Source organism: Purpureocillium lilacinum, assembly GCF_023168085.1.
Source record: "Purpureocillium lilacinum CBS 284.36 DNA, scaffold_1, whole genome shotgun sequence".
Classification (NCBI taxonomy): Eukaryota; Fungi; Ascomycota; class Sordariomycetes; order Hypocreales; family Ophiocordycipitaceae; genus Purpureocillium; species Purpureocillium lilacinum.
In genome coordinates this window covers 3,124,459-3,145,325 of record NW_027072111.1, presented here as the reverse complement: position 1 = coordinate 3,145,325, position 20,867 = coordinate 3,124,459, and the positions used below count along the sequence as shown (strand labels likewise).

General features: G+C 60.6%; 10 protein-coding genes across 10 annotated transcripts; 5 read left to right on the top strand and 5 right to left on the bottom strand.

The window, feature by feature from the left end:
• Nucleotides 1–1,133: 1,133 nt before the first annotated feature.
• Nucleotides 1,134–3,847, bottom strand: PLICBS_000664 (uncharacterized protein; the record flags this gene model as incomplete). The annotated part of the gene is made up of 2 exons (XM_018318313.2): nt 1,134–3,440; nt 3,497–3,847. The coding sequence occupies 2 exons, from the start codon at nt 3,845–3,847 to the stop codon at nt 1,134–1,136; spliced, it is 2,658 nt and encodes an 885-aa protein (XP_018183838.2).
• Nucleotides 3,848–4,399: 552 nt separating this feature from the next.
• PLICBS_000663 (nuclear cap binding complex subunit) lies at nt 4,400–5,062 on the top strand (the record flags this gene model as incomplete). The annotated part of the gene is made up of 3 exons (XM_018318314.1): nt 4,400–4,468; nt 4,529–4,626; nt 4,693–5,062. 3 exons carry the CDS (start codon nt 4,400–4,402, stop codon nt 5,060–5,062), a joined length of 537 nt encoding a protein of 178 aa, XP_018183839.1.
• A 307-nt stretch (nt 5,063–5,369) lies between these two features.
• PLICBS_000662 (uncharacterized protein) lies at nt 5,370–5,798 on the bottom strand (the record flags this gene model as incomplete). The annotated part of the gene is made up of 2 exons (XM_065599642.1): nt 5,370–5,422; nt 5,519–5,798. 2 exons carry the CDS (start codon nt 5,796–5,798, stop codon nt 5,370–5,372), a joined length of 333 nt encoding a protein of 110 aa, XP_065455714.1.
• Nucleotides 5,799–6,258: 460 nt separating this feature from the next.
• On the top strand, nt 6,259–6,846 carry PLICBS_000661 (TRAPP subunit; the record flags this gene model as incomplete). Its single annotated transcript, XM_018318316.1, has 2 exons — nt 6,259–6,443; nt 6,540–6,846. 2 exons carry the CDS (start codon nt 6,259–6,261, stop codon nt 6,844–6,846), a joined length of 492 nt encoding a protein of 163 aa, XP_018183841.1.
• A 440-nt stretch (nt 6,847–7,286) lies between these two features.
• PLICBS_000660 (histone H4) lies at nt 7,287–7,813 on the bottom strand (the record flags this gene model as incomplete). Its single annotated transcript, XM_018318317.1, has 3 exons — nt 7,287–7,450; nt 7,519–7,656; nt 7,804–7,813. 3 exons carry the CDS (start codon nt 7,811–7,813, stop codon nt 7,287–7,289), a joined length of 312 nt encoding a protein of 103 aa, XP_018183842.1.
• Nucleotides 7,814–9,113: 1,300 nt separating this feature from the next.
• Nucleotides 9,114–11,645, bottom strand: PLICBS_000659 (anaphase-promoting complex subunit cdc27; the record flags this gene model as incomplete). The annotated part of the gene is made up of 2 exons (XM_018318318.2): nt 9,114–9,188; nt 9,249–11,645. The coding sequence occupies 2 exons, from the start codon at nt 11,643–11,645 to the stop codon at nt 9,114–9,116; spliced, it is 2,472 nt and encodes an 823-aa protein (XP_018183843.2).
• A 1,225-nt stretch (nt 11,646–12,870) lies between these two features.
• On the top strand, nt 12,871–13,362 carry PLICBS_000658 (uncharacterized protein; the record flags this gene model as incomplete). The annotated part of the gene is made up of 1 exon (XM_018318319.1): nt 12,871–13,362. One exon carries the CDS (start codon nt 12,871–12,873, stop codon nt 13,360–13,362), a length of 492 nt encoding a protein of 163 aa, XP_018183844.1.
• A 63-nt stretch (nt 13,363–13,425) lies between these two features.
• Nucleotides 13,426–14,132, bottom strand: PLICBS_000657 (uncharacterized protein; the record flags this gene model as incomplete). The annotated part of the gene is made up of 2 exons (XM_018318320.1): nt 13,426–13,934; nt 13,994–14,132. The coding sequence occupies 2 exons, from the start codon at nt 14,130–14,132 to the stop codon at nt 13,426–13,428; spliced, it is 648 nt and encodes a 215-aa protein (XP_018183845.1).
• A 773-nt stretch (nt 14,133–14,905) lies between these two features.
• Nucleotides 14,906–16,390, top strand: PLICBS_000656 (uncharacterized protein; the record flags this gene model as incomplete). The annotated part of the gene is made up of 5 exons (XM_065599641.1): nt 14,906–15,032; nt 15,121–15,290; nt 15,438–15,516; nt 15,575–16,330; nt 16,386–16,390. 5 exons carry the CDS (start codon nt 14,906–14,908, stop codon nt 16,388–16,390), a joined length of 1,137 nt encoding a protein of 378 aa, XP_065455713.1.
• A 2,544-nt stretch (nt 16,391–18,934) lies between these two features.
• On the top strand, nt 18,935–19,951 carry PLICBS_000655 (uncharacterized protein; the record flags this gene model as incomplete). Its single annotated transcript, XM_018318322.2, has 1 exon — nt 18,935–19,951. The coding sequence occupies one exon, from the start codon at nt 18,935–18,937 to the stop codon at nt 19,949–19,951; it is 1,017 nt and encodes a 338-aa protein (XP_018183847.2).
• Nucleotides 19,952–20,867: the final 916 nt, after the last annotated feature.

Below are 20,867 nucleotides of genomic sequence, written 5' to 3'. Positions count from 1 at the left end.
GTATCAAAACGCCCACCACCACCCATCTGTGTGTGCGTGCGTGCGTGCGTGTGTGTGAGTGTGTGCGTCGACGCCACCAGGGTGAGTAAACCGACGGCTTCACGCAAAAAGTGATGGTTGTACGCACTGCCCTGTACTGGGAAGAAGATGCGAGCAGGGTTAAGCAGCCCGCCAAGCATCATCGTCTGGGTTCACGACGCGTGCGCCCCATGCACGCCTCCTTGGGTGTGGGATGCCCGCAGCGAAGAGGCCATGTATGTTGGCACTTGCACGCACGCCATGCACAGCCCAGGCTGGTAGGCAGCGCCAGGCATCATAGACCTGGTCCTCAGATAGTGAGACCTGGTTGTGTTCCTTGAGTCGTCCCCCGTCCCACAAGGGACACCATCACAAAAAAAAGAACATCCAGCCCTCCTCCTCCTCCGTCCTCCTCCTCTCAGCCCTGGAAAACCATCAACCGAGCCGCTTCCTCCTTGTCGACGATGCGAGCCGCCTTTCCTTTCCGCCGCCTGCGAGAGGACCGCCCTCCGTCGCCACGCGCAACGCCAGAACAAGGTGAGCGACCAGCCTCTTCCCCCAAGCAAACACCGCCCGCAGCGACAAACTTTGCCTCTTCCCATCTCATCCACCGCCTCGTGGCCGGGTGAAAGCAAAAAAGACAAACACGCCAACTCTCCAATTGGCTCGCCGCTCTCCTTGACCGCAAGACCCGGCACGGCATGGGGCTGATTGATTGGGTGGGCTGAGCTTGTTCCTGACGGCGACGACAGCCTCACTTTTCATGTGCCGCCCCTCAAGCCCGCATTGGCGCTACCCGGCTTCATTTCGCCGCCGCCGCCGCCTTGTTGCTCGTCCAACCCTTTGCCGACGAGGCCGATCGCCGCCTTCCGCAAAGCAGTGGCTGGCCTGCCTTGTTGATGACTTCACACGGGACTCACTCGACCTCACCTCTACGCCTCACGTCTTGGGACCTGTTGGAGTGTTGTCCATTCCGAGTCCCAATTGGGAATTCGCCAAGTGCTGATCGTGTGCCCTGTGGGCTGAAACTTATTCCAAACCACCTCCTCCAGCCAGGCGTCTGTCTGCCCTGGTCGAATCGTGTTTCGTACATCGTACACCAAGCCCTCCGACTCTTACATGTTGGCCTGTAGTCGCTCCAGTCGCGCCGTCACGGCCTCCACCAGGGCCGTCTCCCGAGACAGTAAGCCTTGCACCTGCTGGAGCTTGCTGCGCCGGATGTCCTGTGGGATCCGCAGCTCGCTGGCCGACGTCACCTCCTCCACGTCCCCGAACCTCCGTAGAGACTCCACCTCTCCGACTAGCTCCCCCTGCAGGCGCTTCACCTCCTCCAGTCGCTTCCACAGTTGCTTCGAGCGTTGCCTCGCCTCAGCTTCCTCGCCTCCCGTGGGGCGAGATACGCTGGCCTCCACCGTTCTCACTTCCTCCACAAAGGCTCGCTCCTTCGTGCTGAGGTCCCTCGTCGTCGCTTTGCCTACGACCTTGCGCAGGTTCTCCACTCGCTCCGTGAGCCTCTCCTGCCGCTCCTTTGCCTCGGAAATGCGTCGCTCGTACATGGCGTTGTCCGCCTCGTTGTTATCGCGGCTGGCCCCGCTGATGGCATCGATCTTGCCCTTGACCTCGTTTGCCTTGCTGACCTGTTGCCGTAGCTCCGACTGGAGCAGCTCGCACCGCCGGAACACCTCCGCAGCCGCCAGCCCGAGCTTGTACGTCTCGTCGCTCAACACCTTGTGCGCGTCCGTGAAGAGCTGCAGTGTGAGTGGGCTAAGCTTCACCTCCTGGTTGACCAGCGTCTTGTGCCTGGAACTCCGCAAGCGCTCGAGAAAGACGGGCAAAGACGAGCCTTCGTCGAATGCGTACGGCGGGTTAAAGACAGGCCGCGGTTCGTAAAAGTCCAGCGGCGCCATGCTCGCCTCGCGCTCCCGTACTGGGCTCTCGGAACGAATGGGTGCGAGATCGATATCAGGCGTCTCAAAGGTGAGTGCGATCGGATCGTGCGGTGTCGCGGACAGCAAAAAGTAGCCTAGGTCCGGGTCGCGGATAGCCACGGCCGCAGCCAGGGGGACGGCAATGTCGGCCGTCGGCTGCGCAAATATTCTGTCTCTAGCAGACTGCGAGTTCACCAACAAGCCGATCCTGAAGTCTGTGCCAGCCTCATGGTCACCAAGCAGCTCACCTTCTAGGCGAAAGACCCACGATGTGAGTGAGACAAACGTAATTGCAGCCTGATGCGTGACGAAGAAGTTGTAGCGGGACATGACGTCGGTGCTGAACAGGGGCCAGCTCTCTTCCGTGATCTCGACTGGACTCATCGTATCGATGGCCTGGAAAGTAAGTAGCGATGGCTGGTCCAGCGCCGCTGGCACCCGTATCGCTTTGGACTTGCTTCTAGGCGGCAGCCATTGGGCCTGCACCCCTTCGAGGTCCAGGTAGACTCTGACCTGGCCGCTGGTGGATAACAGGCAGATGACAGCCAGAGATAGGCCCTCCTGGTCGCCATCCATGTCCAACTCCTCATCCTCGCCCATCATCAGATCATCCGTCTCAGTCTTCTTGCCAATGACTAAGATGTCGGTAATTGTCGTGTCGAGATCATCATTTGAGTCCGGATTGCTGTCGAGATAAAACGGGCCTTGCAGCCTTGGGATTGCACCAGGGTGAGACGGTCTGGTAAACACCTCAACCGGAGGTTCACCAGGGAGTCCTTCGATAACCTGGGGTTCCTGTGAGTCCAGTTCGCCCATCCACTGCATCTGCTGCTGAGCCAGGAGTCGCTCATTGTCGTCGATGGCGGGGTCATCCTCGATGCTCGCCACTGTGGTGACAATCGACACGGATAGAGACGGTATCAGCGTAGGGGGTGGTGCCCAGCGTTGAGGCAGCAAGGGGCACAACGCATACACGTCTCCTTCCCGCATGGCCACCCAGAGGGTCATGGGATTCCAGCCGCCCGAACCCTTAGTTGCAAAGGCGGCAGCAGCCACTTCCATCTCGAAGCTGTCAGGAGAGAAGCCCTTGTTGGTGGTCGTCGTTGACGCAGCAAAGTCCTGGTCTAGCGTGGTGCCGTCGGCGAGCTTCTTGAGGTCCACTGAAGTAGCGGGAGTGTCGAACGACCAGCGGTTCTCGGGAGACAGCTCCCAGAGGCGGACAATTGCGTCCGTAGTGACCGTGACTATGCAGGAGCCATTAACTCCCAGCGGATGCCACAGCGCAGACGCAATGGGCGATCGAGAAGTGACGTGCGTTGTAGGACCAAGGGTGAAGATCTTGGGGCGCATTGGGCCCGTGTCCTCGCTCGTGAGATGTGAAGAATCCGGCAGGACGCATATGTGAACGGTGTGTGTCGTGAGAATAGCAAGGTAGTTTGAGTTGGGCGAGATGATGAGCTGACGGATGTCATCTGCCACGGGCGTTTTCAGGACCTGAAGGGCACACGTTAGCAGTCGCGTCCAAGCACAACATCATTGGGACCACTCACCCGAAGTCCTGGCGCGGCCGCAATGTCGCCGTCACCGTCGATGGAGTGATACGAGTCCTCCCTCTTGATGCGGACGGTCGAGCCGGAGCGCGCCCTCGACTGGAGCTTGCTCGCCCACTCATCCTTGAGGTAGACGAGGTCGCCCCAGCGGATCTCCCTGCCCACGGCGACAAAGACCTCGGTGCCGCGTCGCGCAATGGTCCTCCGCGGCCCCGGAACGGGCTTCTTCTTGGACGAGTACGCCGGCGACAGCGCCCGCGATCGAATCGACTCGGCCGACGGCTCAAACAGCTGGTGGCCCGTGGCGCTGCCCGACAGCCAGGCCGCCGAGTAGTGCTTGACCTTGGGCATTCTGCGGGCGCGCACTGGGGCGAGTACGAGGGAAGGATTCGGTAGCGACGACCCGTGGCCAGCTTCTCGCGGCGGGAAAGGGGGCGGGAGAGAAGCGCTCGTGGTGGTGTTGTGTTGTGTTGTGAGGTTGCAAAGCTGCGACTTGGTAGGTAGGCAAAAAATGTAGGCAGTAAGGCAGGCCAATGTGCAGCGGCATGGATTGGAGGTGGATGCTGCGGGAAGCACCCGCACCAGGCTGGGCTGGCAAAAGCGCGGCTGGGCTGAGCTGGATCGATTGCTAGCGCGCTTGCGCCGCTGTACGTGGTGCAGCAGCTGCTCCACACCAGCCCGCCAGCCAACGACAGCCTTTCCACTCACATCTCCAATTGCATCACCTAGCCTGTGCAGCATCTTTCTTTCACTGTTGGGAACGCGATCCACCTCTCCGACTTCGAGGCACGTCGGTGTTGCTCATTCAACCCTTTCCGGCTATAGGGGAGGCAGTCTCCTTCATTCGAAGCCTTAGACGAGCATCAAGAACCCCGTCGCTGTCGCCAACGACACACATTCAAGATGCGCCCTGGAGCTCCCAGAAGCACAGTCGACCGCCTCGACCGGCCGAGCGCCTACTACCAGAGCAGGGTGCGTCGCGCAAACCCCTATCACAAACCCCTACCGCTTTTGAAGCTCACAGCAGTCCAGAACAAGCGCCGGCGTGACCGCGACGATGACCACGAGGCGCCGCCAGAGCCCGCCGTCGATCCCCTCGCCAATGCCACGACGCTCTACGTCGGCAACCTGTAATGCCTCCCCAACCCGCTCGAGTCCGTTCCTAACATGCTCACGCTCACACACGCGCGCTCCAGATCCTTCTTCACCTCGGAAGAGCAAATCTACGAGCTCTTCTCCAAGTGCGGCGAGATCAAGCGCCTCGTCATGGGCCTCGACCGCTTCCAAAAGACGCCCTGCGGCTTCTGTTTCGTCGAGTACTACACGCATCAGGACGCCCTCGACTGCATGAAGTACATTGGAGGCACCAAGCTCGACGAGCGCATCATCCGCACCGATCTGGACCCGGGCTTCGAGGAGGGCCGCCAGTACGGCCGCGGCAAGTCGGGCGGCCAGGTGCGCGACGAGTATCGCGAGGACTACGACGAGGGCCGCGGTGGCGTGGGCAGGGCCATCCAGGCGGAGCGGTTGAGGGACTATGATGAGGAGGGTCGTTACATGCGATAGATCTTGGGCACGCGTCGTTTGGCCCGAGAGATTTGATTTAGATACCCTCAATGGAGACGATGAAAGAATCTCGTCAATGTTGGAATGATGTGTCGATGCTGAATGTGCCGGCCATTGCGCCAGAGTCTAGTGTTACAGTCGCTCCCTTGTCCGTCATATATCCCAAGACTCAAATGCCTTGTAACTCTTCCGCGGCGGCCCCCGCCAATATTGTACAGCCGAGGCCATTGCAGTCTTGGCCTCGCAGTTGCTCGATGGTATAGCCCCGTCGCCCAAGTCGTAAAACTCCTCGCCATCCATCCGTCCACTAATAACCCGGCGGGTTAACCCTCTGCGAAACTCTCGTCCACTTTGGCAGTTCTAGAGGATCACGTTAGCATCCGTCTCTGCACTGCATCTTCATCTCTGTCGTCGTCTCTGTCGTCGGGCAGAAGTAGGGGGCAAGGCAAAACGTACTGTGAATGCCCTTGCGATACTTCTTGGCCTTGCGGTCAAACATGGTGTACTTGTCCCGCGGCAGCATCTCCGCCTCGGTCGGCATCTCGGCCTTCCACCGCTCCAGCGCCTCGAGCGTCTGCCCCTTCTTGGCCAGCGCGGCGTCGAGCGTCGCGACTACGCTATCGACGGCCCGGAGGCGCAGCCGGTGCCGCCGCTTCTGGAACCGCGACAGCCGCCAGGGGATCTTCCACAGCAGGCCGCCCGAGAGCGGGTTCGTGATGCGGAACGGGCCAAACATGGTCGGTCGGTCGGTGGTCGTGGTCGTGCGCGGGAGATGGGGGGCACGTTTGCGCGGCAGGTGTTGCGTGCTTGACGGCCGGAGGGGAGGAGTCTCGCTCGCGCTGGGACGACGTCGACTTTTTTGGAGTCGCGGATTGAATGACTTGACTGGCCGGGGGGCGGCGCCGCCGGGGAGCAAGGTGGACCGGAATAACTATTGCGACTCCCGGCGGCCGCCTCGCATTAGCGGGGTCCCGTCCTCAACGCCTCCCGCCGTGGCCACTGGTACCACCACTGGGGCCACAGTCCGTCCAACCACCAGGAGCTCCCATCTCTTCAGTTGCTCGCAATCCAGCCCTCCAGACCGCCAACCACCACGCTGCCGCTCGTTGACCGCCCTACCGCCCGTCGAACACACAAGGAGGAACGGCAACCGAAAATCGGGCTGCGCGGATGCGCGCCTTCTCACCACCGCAACGATGAGCTACTACTTCGCCATCGTCGGCACCCAGGACAACCCGCTGTTCGAGTACGAGTTCGGCACGTCTAAGCAAGGCGGCGATGGCCAGTCGCGCTTCACCGAGCAGCTGCGCCACCTGAACCAGTTCATCCTGCATTCGAGCCTCGACATTGCCGAGGAACTGCAATGGGGGCAGGGCCAGATGTGAGTCTCGCCCCTATCGTTGTGCGCAATCGCAGTGCCGGCTGGTCAACTGGTCGTGGCCAGCCGAGGAAAGGCGCGTCGCTGACAAGGCAGCAGGTACCTCAAGTGCATCGACAAGTTCTTCAACAACTACATATCATGTTTCGTCACGGGCGCCAACGTCAAGTTCCTCCTCCTTCACCAGCCGACCGTCCCCTCGCCGGGGAGCTCCTCGCGGTCGTCCACGGCCATCGGCGCCAACCCTACCAGCCCGGCGACCGAGGAGGCCATCAAGATGTTCTTTACCGAGGTGTACGAGAATTGGGTCAAGGCCGTCATGAGCCCCTTTTACAAGGCGAATTCGGAAGTGAGGAGTCCGGTGTTCAGGGCGCGCGTCGCGGCGGCTGGGCGCAAGTATCTGTGAGGGGCGGAGGTAATAACGCACCATGAGCAGCTCGCGCTTGGCGACTGCTTCAAGCCTGTACTCTATTTACGATGTTATGATACCACCATGTTTCATACGCTTGCCTGGTCTGCTTGCACGGCGTCATCGTATGGACGCGACAGCACGAGCACGCACTCGTGTCAGTCCTTTGACACGACAGTTTATTGTCTCCAAGATAAAGACATGCCAGTACACTTGGGTCAAGGGAATCACAGCCACATGCATTCATTTCTCAGTTCATGTTTATGTGATGGTATTCATTTCCTTGTAAAAGGGGCGTCTCCTTGACGCCTTGTCCTCGGGTGTCCCAGTTCCGTAACGCCGTGATGAATCAATGTAACAAAGACCAAGCCATCCCCACTCCGCGTGCCCCGCGCGAGCAGCGACACTGTATATGCACAAACATTCGGAGCAGTTGCTTAACCACCGAAACCGTACAGGGTGCGGCCCTGGCGCTTGAGAGCGTAGACGACGTCGAGGGAGGTGACGGTCTTGCGCTTGGCGTGCTCGGTGTAGGTGACGGCGTCACGGATGACACCCTCGAGGAAGGTCTTGAGAACACCGCGGGTCTCCTCGTAGATCACTAGAGAGGCGGCGGGTTAGCCAAATGTCGTTGATGTTGAGTGGTAATATTGTCAAGTGAGAACTTACTGGCAGAGATACGCTTGACACCGCCACGACGAGCGAGACGTCGGATAGCGGGCTTCGTGATACCCTGGATGTTGTCACGAAGAATCTTGCGGTGACGCTTGGCACCGCCCTTGCCGAGGCCCTTGCCGCCCTTGCCACCTATCGAAGCCACGTTAGCATCATTGCATCTTTTGACTTCCAAACGCGTGTGCCCCTCCGGCGTCGGACGGGTTCCCGTTTTCCATCAAACGGCGACGCGACGCCATCGACACAACGCGATCCCAAAAAAGGAGAATAAATACTTACGTCCAGTCATGTTGATGAGTGTTTAAAAAAAGAAGTGATCACGAAAGTAAATCGAGATGCGTTGCGTCGAAAGAGGCGCGTTGAGATGTGATGACGTTGTTGTGCGAAGAGGCGTGCGAGAGTGGTGTGCAGGAAGAGAGAAGGGGGGAGGGAAGAAGGAGAGGCGAGCAGAAAGGGCCAGCAGAAGCGGGGGCTCCGGGGGTCCTTGATTAAATACGCGCACGCAATCAGTAACGCGGTCCTTTGGCGGGCTATGCCTGTTTTGGGGTGGGGGGCGTGGACGAAAAAAAGGGTCGCAGGAGAGAAAATGGGCGCGGAAAAAAATGGTGTGTACCTGCTGATTTGCGACGTTGGATTGCCGCCTTGTACCTTTGTTATTGTGCGCGCAGCTTTTGGCGCGACTTTGGGGGGGGCTGATGGGGAGGGGAGGGGGGCCATGAGGGGGCCTGGCATTCAAGGTGTGGGAGGACTTGGAAGGGGGGGCCACCTTGCCTGGATGCCTGGGGAGGGGCAGCAGCAGCTTCCTGGGAAGCCGGGAGCTGCTGGGCTGGCCGAATCACGGGGGGAATGGTCCGAGTCCCAAGCTGGCCTGGCTGGGCATGGCGCGCCTGGCCAGGCTCCACAGCGCATCCGTGCCTCCCACCGGGACCTGCGCAGGCGGGAACGGCGCGTGCTTCCTGCCTGGAGCTGGTGTGGAGTCCACTTGGAGGCTGACGGCGCGCCCAGGCGGCCAATCAACGCGTCGCATGCACCTCCTCCAAACGGGCAGAGCGCAACTTGCCTCCGTCATCATCGCGAAGTCGGAAGCACACCGAGGCGAGGAGTGTCTGTCGACGACCAGGTCGTTCGGTGTGTGGCGTCGCATGCTTTGTTGCAGCATAGCACACGTCCGCTCCGGCTGTTCCTTATTCCAAACGACCTAACCTCTTTGACCTATGCGCACGTACACACTTGCGTCCCATGCGCCAGGCGCCGACCCAAGGAACCGGCATACAACTCTTGAACTACGAACGACCGCACCGCCTAGTAGTCAGGAACACGGAACTGCTGGCGGTAAGACACTTGTTGCGACGTATTCTACCCAACTACTTATACACAAGCCCCGCTCTCAACCACCAGGGCCATCCGTCGCAGCACAAGTCCGCCTCAGAAACCAACGCCGATGCCATGCAGCATGCCCGTCAGGTCTTGCTACCCGACCTCTGCCCTCGTCATGTTCCCGATTAATGCGCAAATGCTGTACGAAGTATGCGCCGCAAGTGCGGCAAGCAGTCCAGACGCCTGTGTCCCAGCGCCTGCCCGTCATCATCTCATCCCATCAATGAGTCGTCCATCGGTATGTCGTCCTCGAAGCTCTCGATTGCTTCCTTAATCTTGGGCGCCGCCTGTCATCATCCGTTAGCGCGTTCAATCACACGTGTCTACCTTGTGTGGCCTGCACATACCTTTGGGTCAAGAGACAAAGCAATGGTAAAGTGGCGCACCGAGAGCTGCTTCTCGCCCGTGTTCTTGTACAGCGTCCCAAGCAAGAAGTGCACTGTCGCCTCCTCAGGCGCCAGATCCTTTAGGATCATGAGCTCCCGCTGAGCAGACTCGATCTGGCCCACCGTAAGGAGAGCCCTGGCCTTCTTGTACCTGGTCTGAGCTGCGCGCGGTGCAAGCTCCGCTGCCTTTGTGTAGGCGTTTAGCGCCTGCACCATCTGCTTCTGCTTCTCCAGAACCGTGCCCATGCAGCAGATCAAGACTGCATTGTTGGGATTGATGACCTGTGCTGCGTAAAAGTGGTCGTACGCTTTGTCGTACGCCCCAAGGCGCTCTTGGACACGCCCGATGCCGTAATATGCGTTGTAGTGCCGCCTGTCTGCGGCGATGGCCTGTCGGTAGGCCGTCAGGGCCTTCTCATACTCTTCGTTGCTCACGTGTTCATGCCCCTGCAGCGTGAAGGCATACGCAAAGTTCGGATCCAGTTGCGTGGCCCGCTTGAAGCATTTGAGGGCTTGCTCGGGGTCTCTAGACAGGGACCAGGCGTTTCCCAAGGCGCACCATGCCTGAGGTGAGTGCCAGGCGGCGTCCACCAGCTCGTGAGCCAGGAAGGAGAGGTCTGTCTCCCGTTTGAGGTGCCACAGGATCGTCGAGTACACCTCCATGTCCTGCAGGCGAGAAGGAGCCTGGACGCGCAACCTCCTGAAGAACTTTTCGGCTTCCGCGTATGAAGCTTGTTCGTAGTGGGCTCGGCCCATTTGGGCCGATACCCAAGGTGTCGCTTGATGTGCTGGTGGCAGCGCACTCAAAGCCTGCAACGACTCCTGGCACTGGAATCGCGACAAGGTGTAATACCCGTTTGCGAGCTTCTTGACGAGATCCAGCGTCCACTTCAGGGCCTCCTCAACCTTGGCTGCATCCGGCTCAGGCGGCCTCGTCATGGCGGGTTGCGAGGCCTCCTTGACTCTCGATGTCTCTCCATGGTCGACATCCCCGTGGTCCTCCAGAGGCTTCCGGTTACCGCTAACAACCCGGCCGACACTAGAACCACTGGAGCCTGGCCGCATTATCCGCGAGACCGGGGGCCTAGCCTTTTTCAGTTCGCGTCCTTGGGTTGTCCCCAACGTCGTCGCTCCTCCTGTGTTTGCCTTGGTAGATGACTTGAACATGTTCAACCGAGCGCTCCGCCGGGCAGCTGGTTCTTCTGTGTTAGTGGATCGGGCGACAGGGTGCCCAGACAGCGTTCGTTTCCTATCGGCTGTGTTCACGGCACCAGACCGCATGGCGGTCGTCGGCACATTGGGGGCGTCCGACATGAGTTCCACGGCCGGTTCCTGGCTCCTGTCTTGTGTCCGAACGCCTCGCTTCGCCGTGCCGAGCCGATAGTTCATCCGCGGCGGAGCCTCCATGCCAGTGTCGATTCCTTGAGCGTTGCGTGTCCGCCGAGCTGGCGCCTGTGGCGGTTCTTGCGAATACGCAGAGCGAGTTGTAGCGACGTCAGTCGAGGTCGGACCCGTAGGGGTTTCCATACCATCCATAATGGACTGGCTATTCGACGACACTCCGAGCCTCAGCCTGGCGTTCTGAATCTTGGACATGAAGTCATCTCCCGGTTCGGTGAACATGTCAACCGTAGGGCTCTGCGATTCCGTGCTCGGAAAGTTAACGTGGAAAGGGTCGACCATATCCGATGCAGCGTTTCGCAGCGCGGATCGTTTTGATAACGGATCCTGGTGACTTGAGGCGAGATTTTCCCTGCTGTCCGCAGTCGCGGCGTTCCCGTCCAGTTCGAAGCTGTGCAGTAGGGTGTCGTTTGCCTTGAAGATATTTGGCACGCGAACATTGATTCCCATGTCGCAAAGTGCCGTGAATGCATCCCACATGAAGGGATTCTTTTTCAGTGCCTCCTCGAAGCAGCTGATAGCCTTCTTCTTGTCTCCGTAGCCGCGATGCAGCTTGCCCAACAGGTTCAGCACCGCGGGAACATCAGGGGCCCCCGTGCGGACCGTAGAAGAGTGCTTGCCGATGCTGCATTTCTGCGACCACAGTCCCCGCGACTTCTCCAGCGCCACGATGCCGTCCTTGTATCGCTCGAGAGCCAGACAAGCCTGAGCAAAGACCCAAGCACAGTTGAGGTTGAGGCCCCGGTAACCCAAGGGCTTGCCGACGTCGTAAGCGGAACGGTAGTCGCCCACCCGGAGATGGCACAGGGCATAGAGATATGTTGCCTCGCCCGACTTTGGATCTTGGGCGGCGAGTCGCTCGGAGAAGAAGAGGGCGTTGTCGTAGGCAGCATTGTCCAGGTGGTAGTGTATTACCTGGCGGAGGAGGCCACCAACGGCGGCCGGGTTGGGCGCCATGCTGAGCAGGGCGAGGCCAGCCGGGCGAGTGGTGTTCCGAGCTGATGGATGGAGCGCTTAGCTGCGTGAGTCTGCCATGGGATCCGTCGACGCGGAGCAGACTTTTGCTGTTGTTTGCGGCTCGTTATCCAGTAGGTGTACGTATCCGACTTTCGCATGTAGCGGGTGCCAGCAATCGGTATCGTCGTGTCGGTGAGGATTCGTCGTGGAGGTCGGAGTCGTGTCGAGGGCTGGTCGTGCCAGAACGGAGTTTGTCGCTCCGTGACGTCGACTGAGCTCACGATCCGGTGAGAATTTCGTAATACCCAAGAGCCCGTCACAGCAGTTCGCACAGCAGCTGTACGGCTCTTCACAGAAGTTGGGAGAAGAAAAGGCAGACGTCCTTCAAGTCTGCCGGGCCGTGATCGTGAACGCTTGCACGTCTGTGGGTCCGCGTGAGGCAGCCTGGACGGTTGCGGCGGGAGGGCCCAAAGCAAGGGAGACGGGGTGCTGCTCGCGGGAGACGGCAAAAAAAACAAGAGAGGTCTCACCGCAGAGCGCCCGGCTGTCGTGGCGTCGGCTCTGCACGAAGCGAAAGGGCAGCTCCGCGACGGCCTCGGGCGAGCAAAAGGGCGAGGGCTTGTCGGTGTCGACGGGACGTTGTCGTGGTGTTTGGGGAAGAGGCGGGAAGCACGCAAGAGCAGCAGCCAGCAGCAGCAACCTGCACCAGCGCCCAGCGCTCAGCGCCCATTTTCCAGCGCCCAGCCTCAGCCGGGGGAGGCGCGCAGTTGTTGTTCCTCCCGGGCTCCTGATTGGCCGGGCCGCACCCGTTCGCCGCCTGTCTTTGCCCAGCAACCTGCGCAAACAGTGGGGTCTCCCAGCGATGGAAGAGGGGTGGCGCTTGGGAGCCACGCTGCATGCCCTGCCATCCAGCCAACCACCCGCTGGGCGGTTCACGCCAACCTCCCGTTTCCACGCCCACGTCAAGTGCAAGGAGCTGGAGCCCTGTCAGCCCACCCATCCACCACCACCACCACCTCAGCTCCCAACCGTGGGCCACCTCCAAGGTGTCATCATCGCTGCGCTCACGACCTGCAACCTCCTCCACGTTCCACGTGAAAGGCCCCCGAACATCCTCGTCGACGCCTCCCCCAGCCTCGCCCGCTCATCCGCTCAGACATTGATCCATTCCCGTCACACCGCAGCCGAACCACCACCAGCCCGCAGCGGCCCGCAACAGCCCACCATGGCGCAAAAGGCGAAGAAGGACCTCGCCAAGAACAACGCCGCCGCCCTCAACGGCCTGCATCTCACGGGCCTCGTCGTCAACACCATCTTCCTGGTGTGGCACTTCCTCGTCGCCCCGCGCTCGCTGGTCGCCTACGGCCTCTTCTCCACCCCGGCCTTCATCTGCGAGTACGTGCTCGAGGCCTCGGGCCGACCCAAGTATGACCCGGCAACCAAGGCGCTGCGCAGCTCCGGCGAGGACATGGGCGCGCGCGGCCTGACGGAGTACATGTTCGACGTCATCTGGGTCACCTGGGCCTGCGCCGTCGTGGTCATGTTCGCGGGCAACTGGGGGTGGTTTCTGTGGTCGGTGATTCCCGCGTACGGCATCTACCTCGGCTCCGGGCTCCTGGGCATGGGCCGCCAGAAGATGGCCGAGATGCAGGGCGCCGGGGCTCCGGGTCAGGGCGCGGCACCTCAGGGGAACCGCCGTTCGAGGAGGACCGCATAAGCATTCCGTCTATCCTGAGCGTCTAGATTCTATTCTACGCTTGCCAGCGAGAGACTACCTCGTCTACGTGCTGCGCTTCGGCCGCTCCCCCGACCACCGCTCCAGAGTGTCGTCGTCGACGTCGCGAACCAGCACGTGGATGTGCTCCAACGACCGCACGCTCTGGAGCGCAACCCAGTTCTTGAACCACAGCACTTGCTTGTCGCCTCCCGGCCCAAGCGTGTCGACAAAGTACCTCTTGACAAAGTCGCCAACCAGTCTCCTGCTCTCGGGCGTCATGTCGCCCGTGTCCCCATCGGTGGGGATGAGCGTTCGCGACCACACGACAATGTGCGTGATGTTGGGCTCCAGTCCATACGGCCAGTCGTTGAGGAGGACCTTGTAGTCGGAAGAGTCCTCGAACGGGATGGTGGACGAGGGAGTGAAGGGCGGTTGACCCCAGCTGTTGGGAAGGCGATGGGTGAGTATGTAGTTGGTCATGGAGCCGTATGCGGCTTTGGTCTCGGCCGTCCACTTCATGTACCGGCGGAGGTCCGAGGGCTTGCGCTTGAGAATAGACAGGTTGTTGGACTCTACACATGCACGAATTAACGCTGTGCGACGTGACTTTGGTGTTCCAGGTGATTCTCACCTATAATCTGCCTCAGATCTTCCCAGTCGTGCAACTTGAACTCCTCGTCCGTCTGTGAAAGAATCCATTTGTCCACGGCCGTAAGCGGGAACGGCGACTCCCCTGAGCCGTTGGGCTCACGGTCCACGTCGTCGCCCATGATGCGTGATGCTCTAAATGTGAAGGGAGCCAAGCGGCGGTGAGTTACGGCCTTCGTCCGAATAGAGCAACAGATGCTGGGAGACTTGTTCAGATATTCAAAGCTGTTGCCGGCGTGGTTCTCGATTCGTGAACAGAGGTGATGAGTCTCACGCCGAGGCACCGCAACTCGGGCGGCAGATGGCACCACGTTAGTTCGCGCATACGGCTCGACCACACACGGTGACATTAGGTAAGGCGCCGGAACACGAGGGCCGAACCGCAGGCGACTAGGCGCAGGCGTCGTAGAGGGGCCTACCCTGAGGCAGCGGGCCGCGAGAGGCATGGCTTCATAGCGTGGCTGCAAACGCGCGCTTCCTTGTCTTGTGCCTCTAAGGCTCGTGAATTGGCTTTTGCTTGGCCTTGGGTTCCATCTACGCTGTTTTTGCGCTCATGTTGGCAAGTCGTGGCGTCGTGACGTGAGCAGAGACGTGGAGTGTGTGACAAGCTTCGTTGGGGCAGTGTCGTCGTTGCAAGACGTCACCAGTGTTGCCGCAGGCGCCGAATCGAGTAAGCCCACCTCGTGCCACCACCGCCACCTTATAACAACCTCACCAACAGCTGGGGGAGCTCATCAGCTCTTTCTCTCTAGCCATTGCCGACCTCATATTGCACCGGTGCATCTCACCCTCACTTATCCCGTAGATTACCACATTTTACGTTCGTTCACCTCATGAATATCTGACTTCATCGCACGCTGGGTCGGTCGCCTACCTGGCCGAGACAAGCATCACCATGATCCTCGGCCCAGTCTCCCTCATAGACTGCCTCGCCTTCTGCATCTTCCTGACGCCGCAGCTGATATGGCACGTCGGCTTCTTCCGAACTACCTTTGCGGTGCTGCCCATGCTCCCCTTTCTCCGTAAGTACACGCGCCAAGACAAAGGCGTTCTTCGCCGCGATGCACCTCCCGGCGAACCCTTGCTTACATCGAGGCTTCCTGCGATTAGTTATCGAGCTGCCGTATCGCTTCATTAGGGATCGGTACTGGGCATCCTCGGCCGACAGTCCATCGTTTGTTCAGCGCTCCACGGTTTTTGAGGACGTCGTCGTGCGATGCGTGCGGTACGCGTTCAAGAACCTGGCCGCCAGCATAGGCAAGACATTCTTCTCCAGGAATGTCGCCTTGCCGTTCTTGCGCTGGCGCGCGTTGAGGCACGGATACCTGAAATGGCCTGTGTACTGGCGGGAGCAAATCATCGGAAAGGCATAGTTGCCCCAGCTGCAATGCGCCGCGAGAGGGTGGGTGTACTAACGACTCAAGCAGGGCCCCAAGGCCATCAAAGGCGTATGGATAATGCATGACCCCAAACAGGCTCCTGACTTTGTCGTCTATTACGTTCATGGTGAGGGCCTGACCTTTGTCACTCGGACGTCCTGGTCGTATCGCTGACTCGCATGCAGGAGGTGGCTTTGCGCTCGGGTCTTGCTACTTTTATCTTGAATTTCTCATGGCGTGGCATCACCTCCTCGTAGATGACGGGTTCAGGAATCCCGCCATATTCGCGCTCGACTACACATTGGTTCCGGATGACATCTATCCGACACAGCTGCTGCAGACACTGGAGGGTTACAGCCATGCACTGAGCATGGTCAAGGACCCATCAAAGCTTTGTGTTGCCGGCGACTCGGCTGGGGGGACCCTCGTCCTCAGCCTTCTGCAAGAGCTGGGAGCCCGCGCAACTGGCAATCGGAGCAAGGGGGCGAAGCTTGGAGTCAACGGCGGGTTGCCGGAGTCGTCACTTCCTGCCCCTCTGGTCGCTGTGCTGATATCGCCGTGGGTTACGCTCATGTCATACCGCCACTATCCGTCAAACGTGGACTTCCTAGACAGGCGCACACTCTGGAAATACGCACACGAGTACGCTGGTCGTGCAATGCTCAACCAGGCACCGGCTTCTCCCGGGTCATGCAACGACGAGGAGCTGTGGCTCCGCGCGAGCCCACAACGAGGATACTTTGTGGTCTACGGGAGCGAGGAGGTGTTTGCACCAGACGCCGAAGATTTCCTAGAGCTGCAAGCCAGGCTAGGCATCGAAGTGGATGGTCTGCGGTTTGACGGCGGGATCCATGCCTGGCCGGTGGTGTCGCTCTTCCTGTCTAGCACAGCTGACAGGCGGCTCGAAGGATTGCGGTCTATCGTGTCCCAGATCAGCAAACGTGTGCGACAGCCGCAGGCAAACAACGAGAAAAATGGTGTAGTGAGGACTCTCAGATTAGATCAAGTAGACAGTCATAGACAGGCCAGATAAGGTAGACGCGGGTCTGGAACCAGAGCCCGGAGACTCGGTTCCGTCGCCGCCCGGCCAGCTCAGCGGTTTAAGCTCGTGCTTGTGTCATCAAAGGTCGTGAAGCGCCTTGTTGGAAGGCGGGTCGGGGAGGACCGAGGCGTCATGAGCCCCGGTCAGAGGGCGGGCAACTCACGATGTGGCAGGCAAGCGCACGGCGGTGAACGGGAAACGCCTCCGGCGCGCGCGTTTGCCCGCGACGCGCGGCATCGGCGTGCTACGGTGGCACGAACGAGGTCCGTGAGACTCGGAAGCGAGGAGCGAACATGAAGCAGTTCGGTGGTGGCCGGTGTCGCAGGTGAGTCGGGCACGACGACGTGGTGGCAGGTGACTGTGACCCTGCTTGCCTGCTTTGCAAGCCTGAGGTTGGGCCGGCCGCCATGGAGCCACCTCAGCTCGCTGTGGCATGTCAGGTATGCAGTCGCCATGCAGGCACCCAACTCTGGGACACAGGCACAGGACCCGTCGTCGTCAGACAGGCAACAGCCTGAGCGTGACAATGTTGGCCCTGCCCTGGTGGCTGCGGCTGAATGAAACATGGGGGCGCCTGTCCTCACGCCGCGAACTGGACGGGACGAGCAGCCCCCAGTTGCAGCGGCAGCGGCAGTGAGCGCCGGCTGGCCCCTGCAAGAGCGCGCCGGGCCGTTGTACGCACGTACGTGCGTTCGAGTGCATGCATCGTCGCGTCGAGTTCGATTCGGGGACGCCCGAGAAGACGCGGCGCAGGAACTCGTACGGTCCTGGTGCCAGTTCCAGGGGCGGGAGCGAAAAAAAGAGGCGGCCGGGTCGGTCGTGGGACGGCGGCGGTGGAGACGCGATGGAAGTCAAGATTGAGACGGCCTGGCAGAAGCGGCGGCGCAGAGAAGTGAAGATGCACGAGACGCTTACCAGATTCGGCAGTCGAGCACCCCCCAAGCCCGGCGTCCACCCCTCCATCCCCCCTCCTCCTTCTCTCCACCCTCCCTCTGGAACCCCGAAAAACGAGGCGCCCCCAGCCCGCCCAAGGGCCGACGGGGGGCTTCGCTGGAGCACCGAGGAGCCCTCCCAGCCTGTCGTCGAGCCCCCGTTCCGGAGCGCCGCCCGCTGCAAGCCCCCGCGATGCGCATATAAACGGCCGGCATTCCCTCTGGCCCAGCCCGCCCGCCGCTCCTGTGCTGGCCCAGCAGCCCGGCGCGCATCATCCGCGGTGGTGCACCAGACCAACCAAGCTCCGGCTCAAGCTCCCAGCTCAGCTCCAGCACGCCTGTGTCCTTGCCGTTCCCGTTCCGCCTGACATCATCGCCGCACATGCTCTGATTGGACTTGCCCGTCGTCTTGTATCAACGGGCTGACGTCCAATCCGGCGCCACCTCGTACCTCCCTCGTCACCTCCGGCTACCCGGAGTATTACTTGCACGGCAGGCTCCATCCCGTCGCCGCCTGGGTCTTGAACACACGCCCCCGTCCGGCCCCATTCCCTGCGCATCCTTCCCCCTGCATCTCCGTTTCGGCCTCTTCAACACCGGAGGGTGGTGCCCGTGGCCTTGCATCGCGTCGTCGCCTCGCGTCGCATCAGCTCGCTTTCCGTGTCATCGCATCACATCGCATCGCAGCGCGGCGCATTGCGTCACATCGCGTCGCCTTCATCGCGAACCTGCTCGCTGCGAACAGCAGGTCCAGGACCAGGATTGAACCTGGCGACGCGAAGCCAACCTTGAACGCCGAGCACGAGGAGCCAGTCAGTTATCTCGCTGCCGGTCGTCTCAGCTGTCCGCCTACGAGCACCGGCCCGGCTCGTCGTCGCCACCAAACTCCAACGGCCTCGGCGACGCAGGCAACAGCCACTGTCGCCAGGCTTGCTGTAGCCCGGCCAAGTGACACAAAAGTGAGCCACTTACACGCCGTCCCCCGTGCCCGGCCTGGTGGAGCGTCACGGCAGCGGCCACAATCGCAACCAGGGTTAGGTTGGGCGGACTGTCGGTACACTGTCGGCTCGGGTGTTTGCTGGCCCCGCCTCTCTGCGCCAGCGCGTCACCGTCGTTACCACCCCAGGGCAGCACCTAATTAGCAAGCACCACCACCTGGGACGAGCCGCCTGACCAGAAGCACCTGGAAAGCCAGAGGACAGCCAGCTTTGTCGCCGACGGCGTGCAGCCTGTCGCGACGTACCATCCACTGTCCGAACCCTTCTGGCCGCTCAATCGCCCATTGCCCCTCCGGCTGACCACCTCTCGCAGCGACGCCAGTTGGCGGAGACTCGACCCTCACCAACACGCGTGAAGCTTCTGTGCGACCCCAACCCAGACCAGCCAAACTGAAGCTCCGTCCCTCCATCCATCCCCCTGGGCCCCCAAAGCCCTCCACACAAACGCGGCCAAGAACCTTGGGAGGAACAAAAAAACCCCAAAGCAGGTAACACAGTCCGCCGCGCAGGCCCAGTTCCCGCCAACGAGGGTGGTGGCGCCGCCGCCCCGCCTTACTGGGCACCACTGACAAAATGTCGGGAGATGACAATAATTCCTTCGAGTACGCGCCAAAATCGCCAGACCTGTCGTCTTTTTACTCGGGCGGCCCCACCCAGCCTGCATCGCAACTCCATCCGCCGCCTCGCGACGACCATAAATTGCACCTGCCCGCCTACGACTACGGGTCCGACCCTTCTTCCTCTTCCTACGCGCCGCCGCCGCCACCCCACGCCGCCATCCCGGCCCAGCATCCGCAACAAGTACAACAACTACAACAACAGCAGCATCAGCAGCAGCACCAGCAGCAGCAGCACCACCACCATCCGGGGATCAAGTCCGAGTTCGCGTCGTCGTACTCACCGCCGCAGGTCCATCACCCGCATCCGTCCTACCTGCCTCCCGTCTCGCAGCAGCAGCCCGCCTCGCCGTCATACGTGCTGCAAGGGCCCAACTTTCAGCAGCACTATCCGGCGCCGTACGGGCAGCCGAGCAGCCACCACTTCGCCGGCCAAACTCTAGATCAGCCCGGCGCGGGGCTCCAGCAACCCCCGCAGCAAGTGCTCTATCCTCACGGCTCTGGACCCCTGCCACACCAGGCGCCGTCCCTCAAGCTCGAGCCGGACATGCCTCCGCGTCGTGCCGCCGCGGCGCCGCCGCCGGCCATCGAGCCGTCGCCCGTGAGGACAAAGTTTCCCACGGCGAGGATCAAGAGGATCATGCAGGCCGACGAAGAAGTAGGCAAAGTCGCGCAGCAGACGCCCATTGCCGTGGGCAAGGCCCTCGAGCTCTTTATGATCCAGCTAGTGTCCAAGAGCGCCGACGTGGCCAAGGAAAAAGGGTCCAAGCGGGTCACGGCTCCCATGCTGAAGCAAGTGGTCGAGACCGACGACCAGTGGGACTTTTTGCGCGAGATTGTCAGCCGCGTCGAGAACGAAAAGGAGGGCTCCAAGTCCAAGGCCAAGGCCGAGGCCGAGAGTGAGAGCGAAGAGGAGTTTTCCGAACCAAAGAGGCGGAGCCGCGCCAGCGGTGGCCGCAAGAAGAGGGCGTGAGGCGCGGATGATGCGCGTATAACGAAGGACACGACGAGTATGACTGGCGTTGCAGGAAAAGGGTTACATACATCACTGGCGTTGAGGAGTACTGCGAGGGCCGGGTCCTCGAGGAACGGGCTCCCGGCCAGGACCTAGACGTGAGATGCTTGTCACCCACGAGACGGACGCTGTTCCAATTGTGCTTTCAATTGTTCGACAAAACATGAATCTCTCGATCTGACTCACATCAATCACGTTGAGAAGATGGACGCTTGTGAATGTTGCCTCGCATTAGCGGCCGGCCCAAGGAGAGAACGTCGGGAAACCTGCCATCTGCGTGGGCTGCCCCGAGCACTCGTCGATGCTACCGACACGCCAGTCGAGGAATGCATTGTTGACGAATCCAACGCCCATGAGGTCCTCTATTCCCATATGAATCCATTCACGCAAGGAGCTGCAAACTACCGAGGAGACGTCGTGCCCAGAGCAGGGCACTGCTCCTTTTCTTGATTGCTTTTTCCTCGACGAACACGACGGAGCTTTAATCCCCGGCAAGGGGAGTCACTTTCCGCAAGGCTTGGTTTTCTCTAATTACAAAGTAGCTACATTAGCACAATGCGCGTTTTCAGATGGAGATTCCTAGTCTTGCAAATAGTAATGTAATTTTCGGGGAAGCCGCTCCGTGCTGAAGAAGGCACGATGGCAGATGTGATATTTCGACAACCTCTCACGAACTGGCACTACCGCTAAAACAGGGAGCATCAGCGGCGGTCGGGGAACGACACAGCACGTCTACATTCTACACACAGACGCGACTTGACAGACACCCACCAGATTTATTTAGCAGCTGCCCTGTCCGTCTTCATGCATGAGACGCCATCCCTTGCGCCAGGCAGGCGGGGATCCGGGTTTGTGGGCGCGCGCATCCACCCGC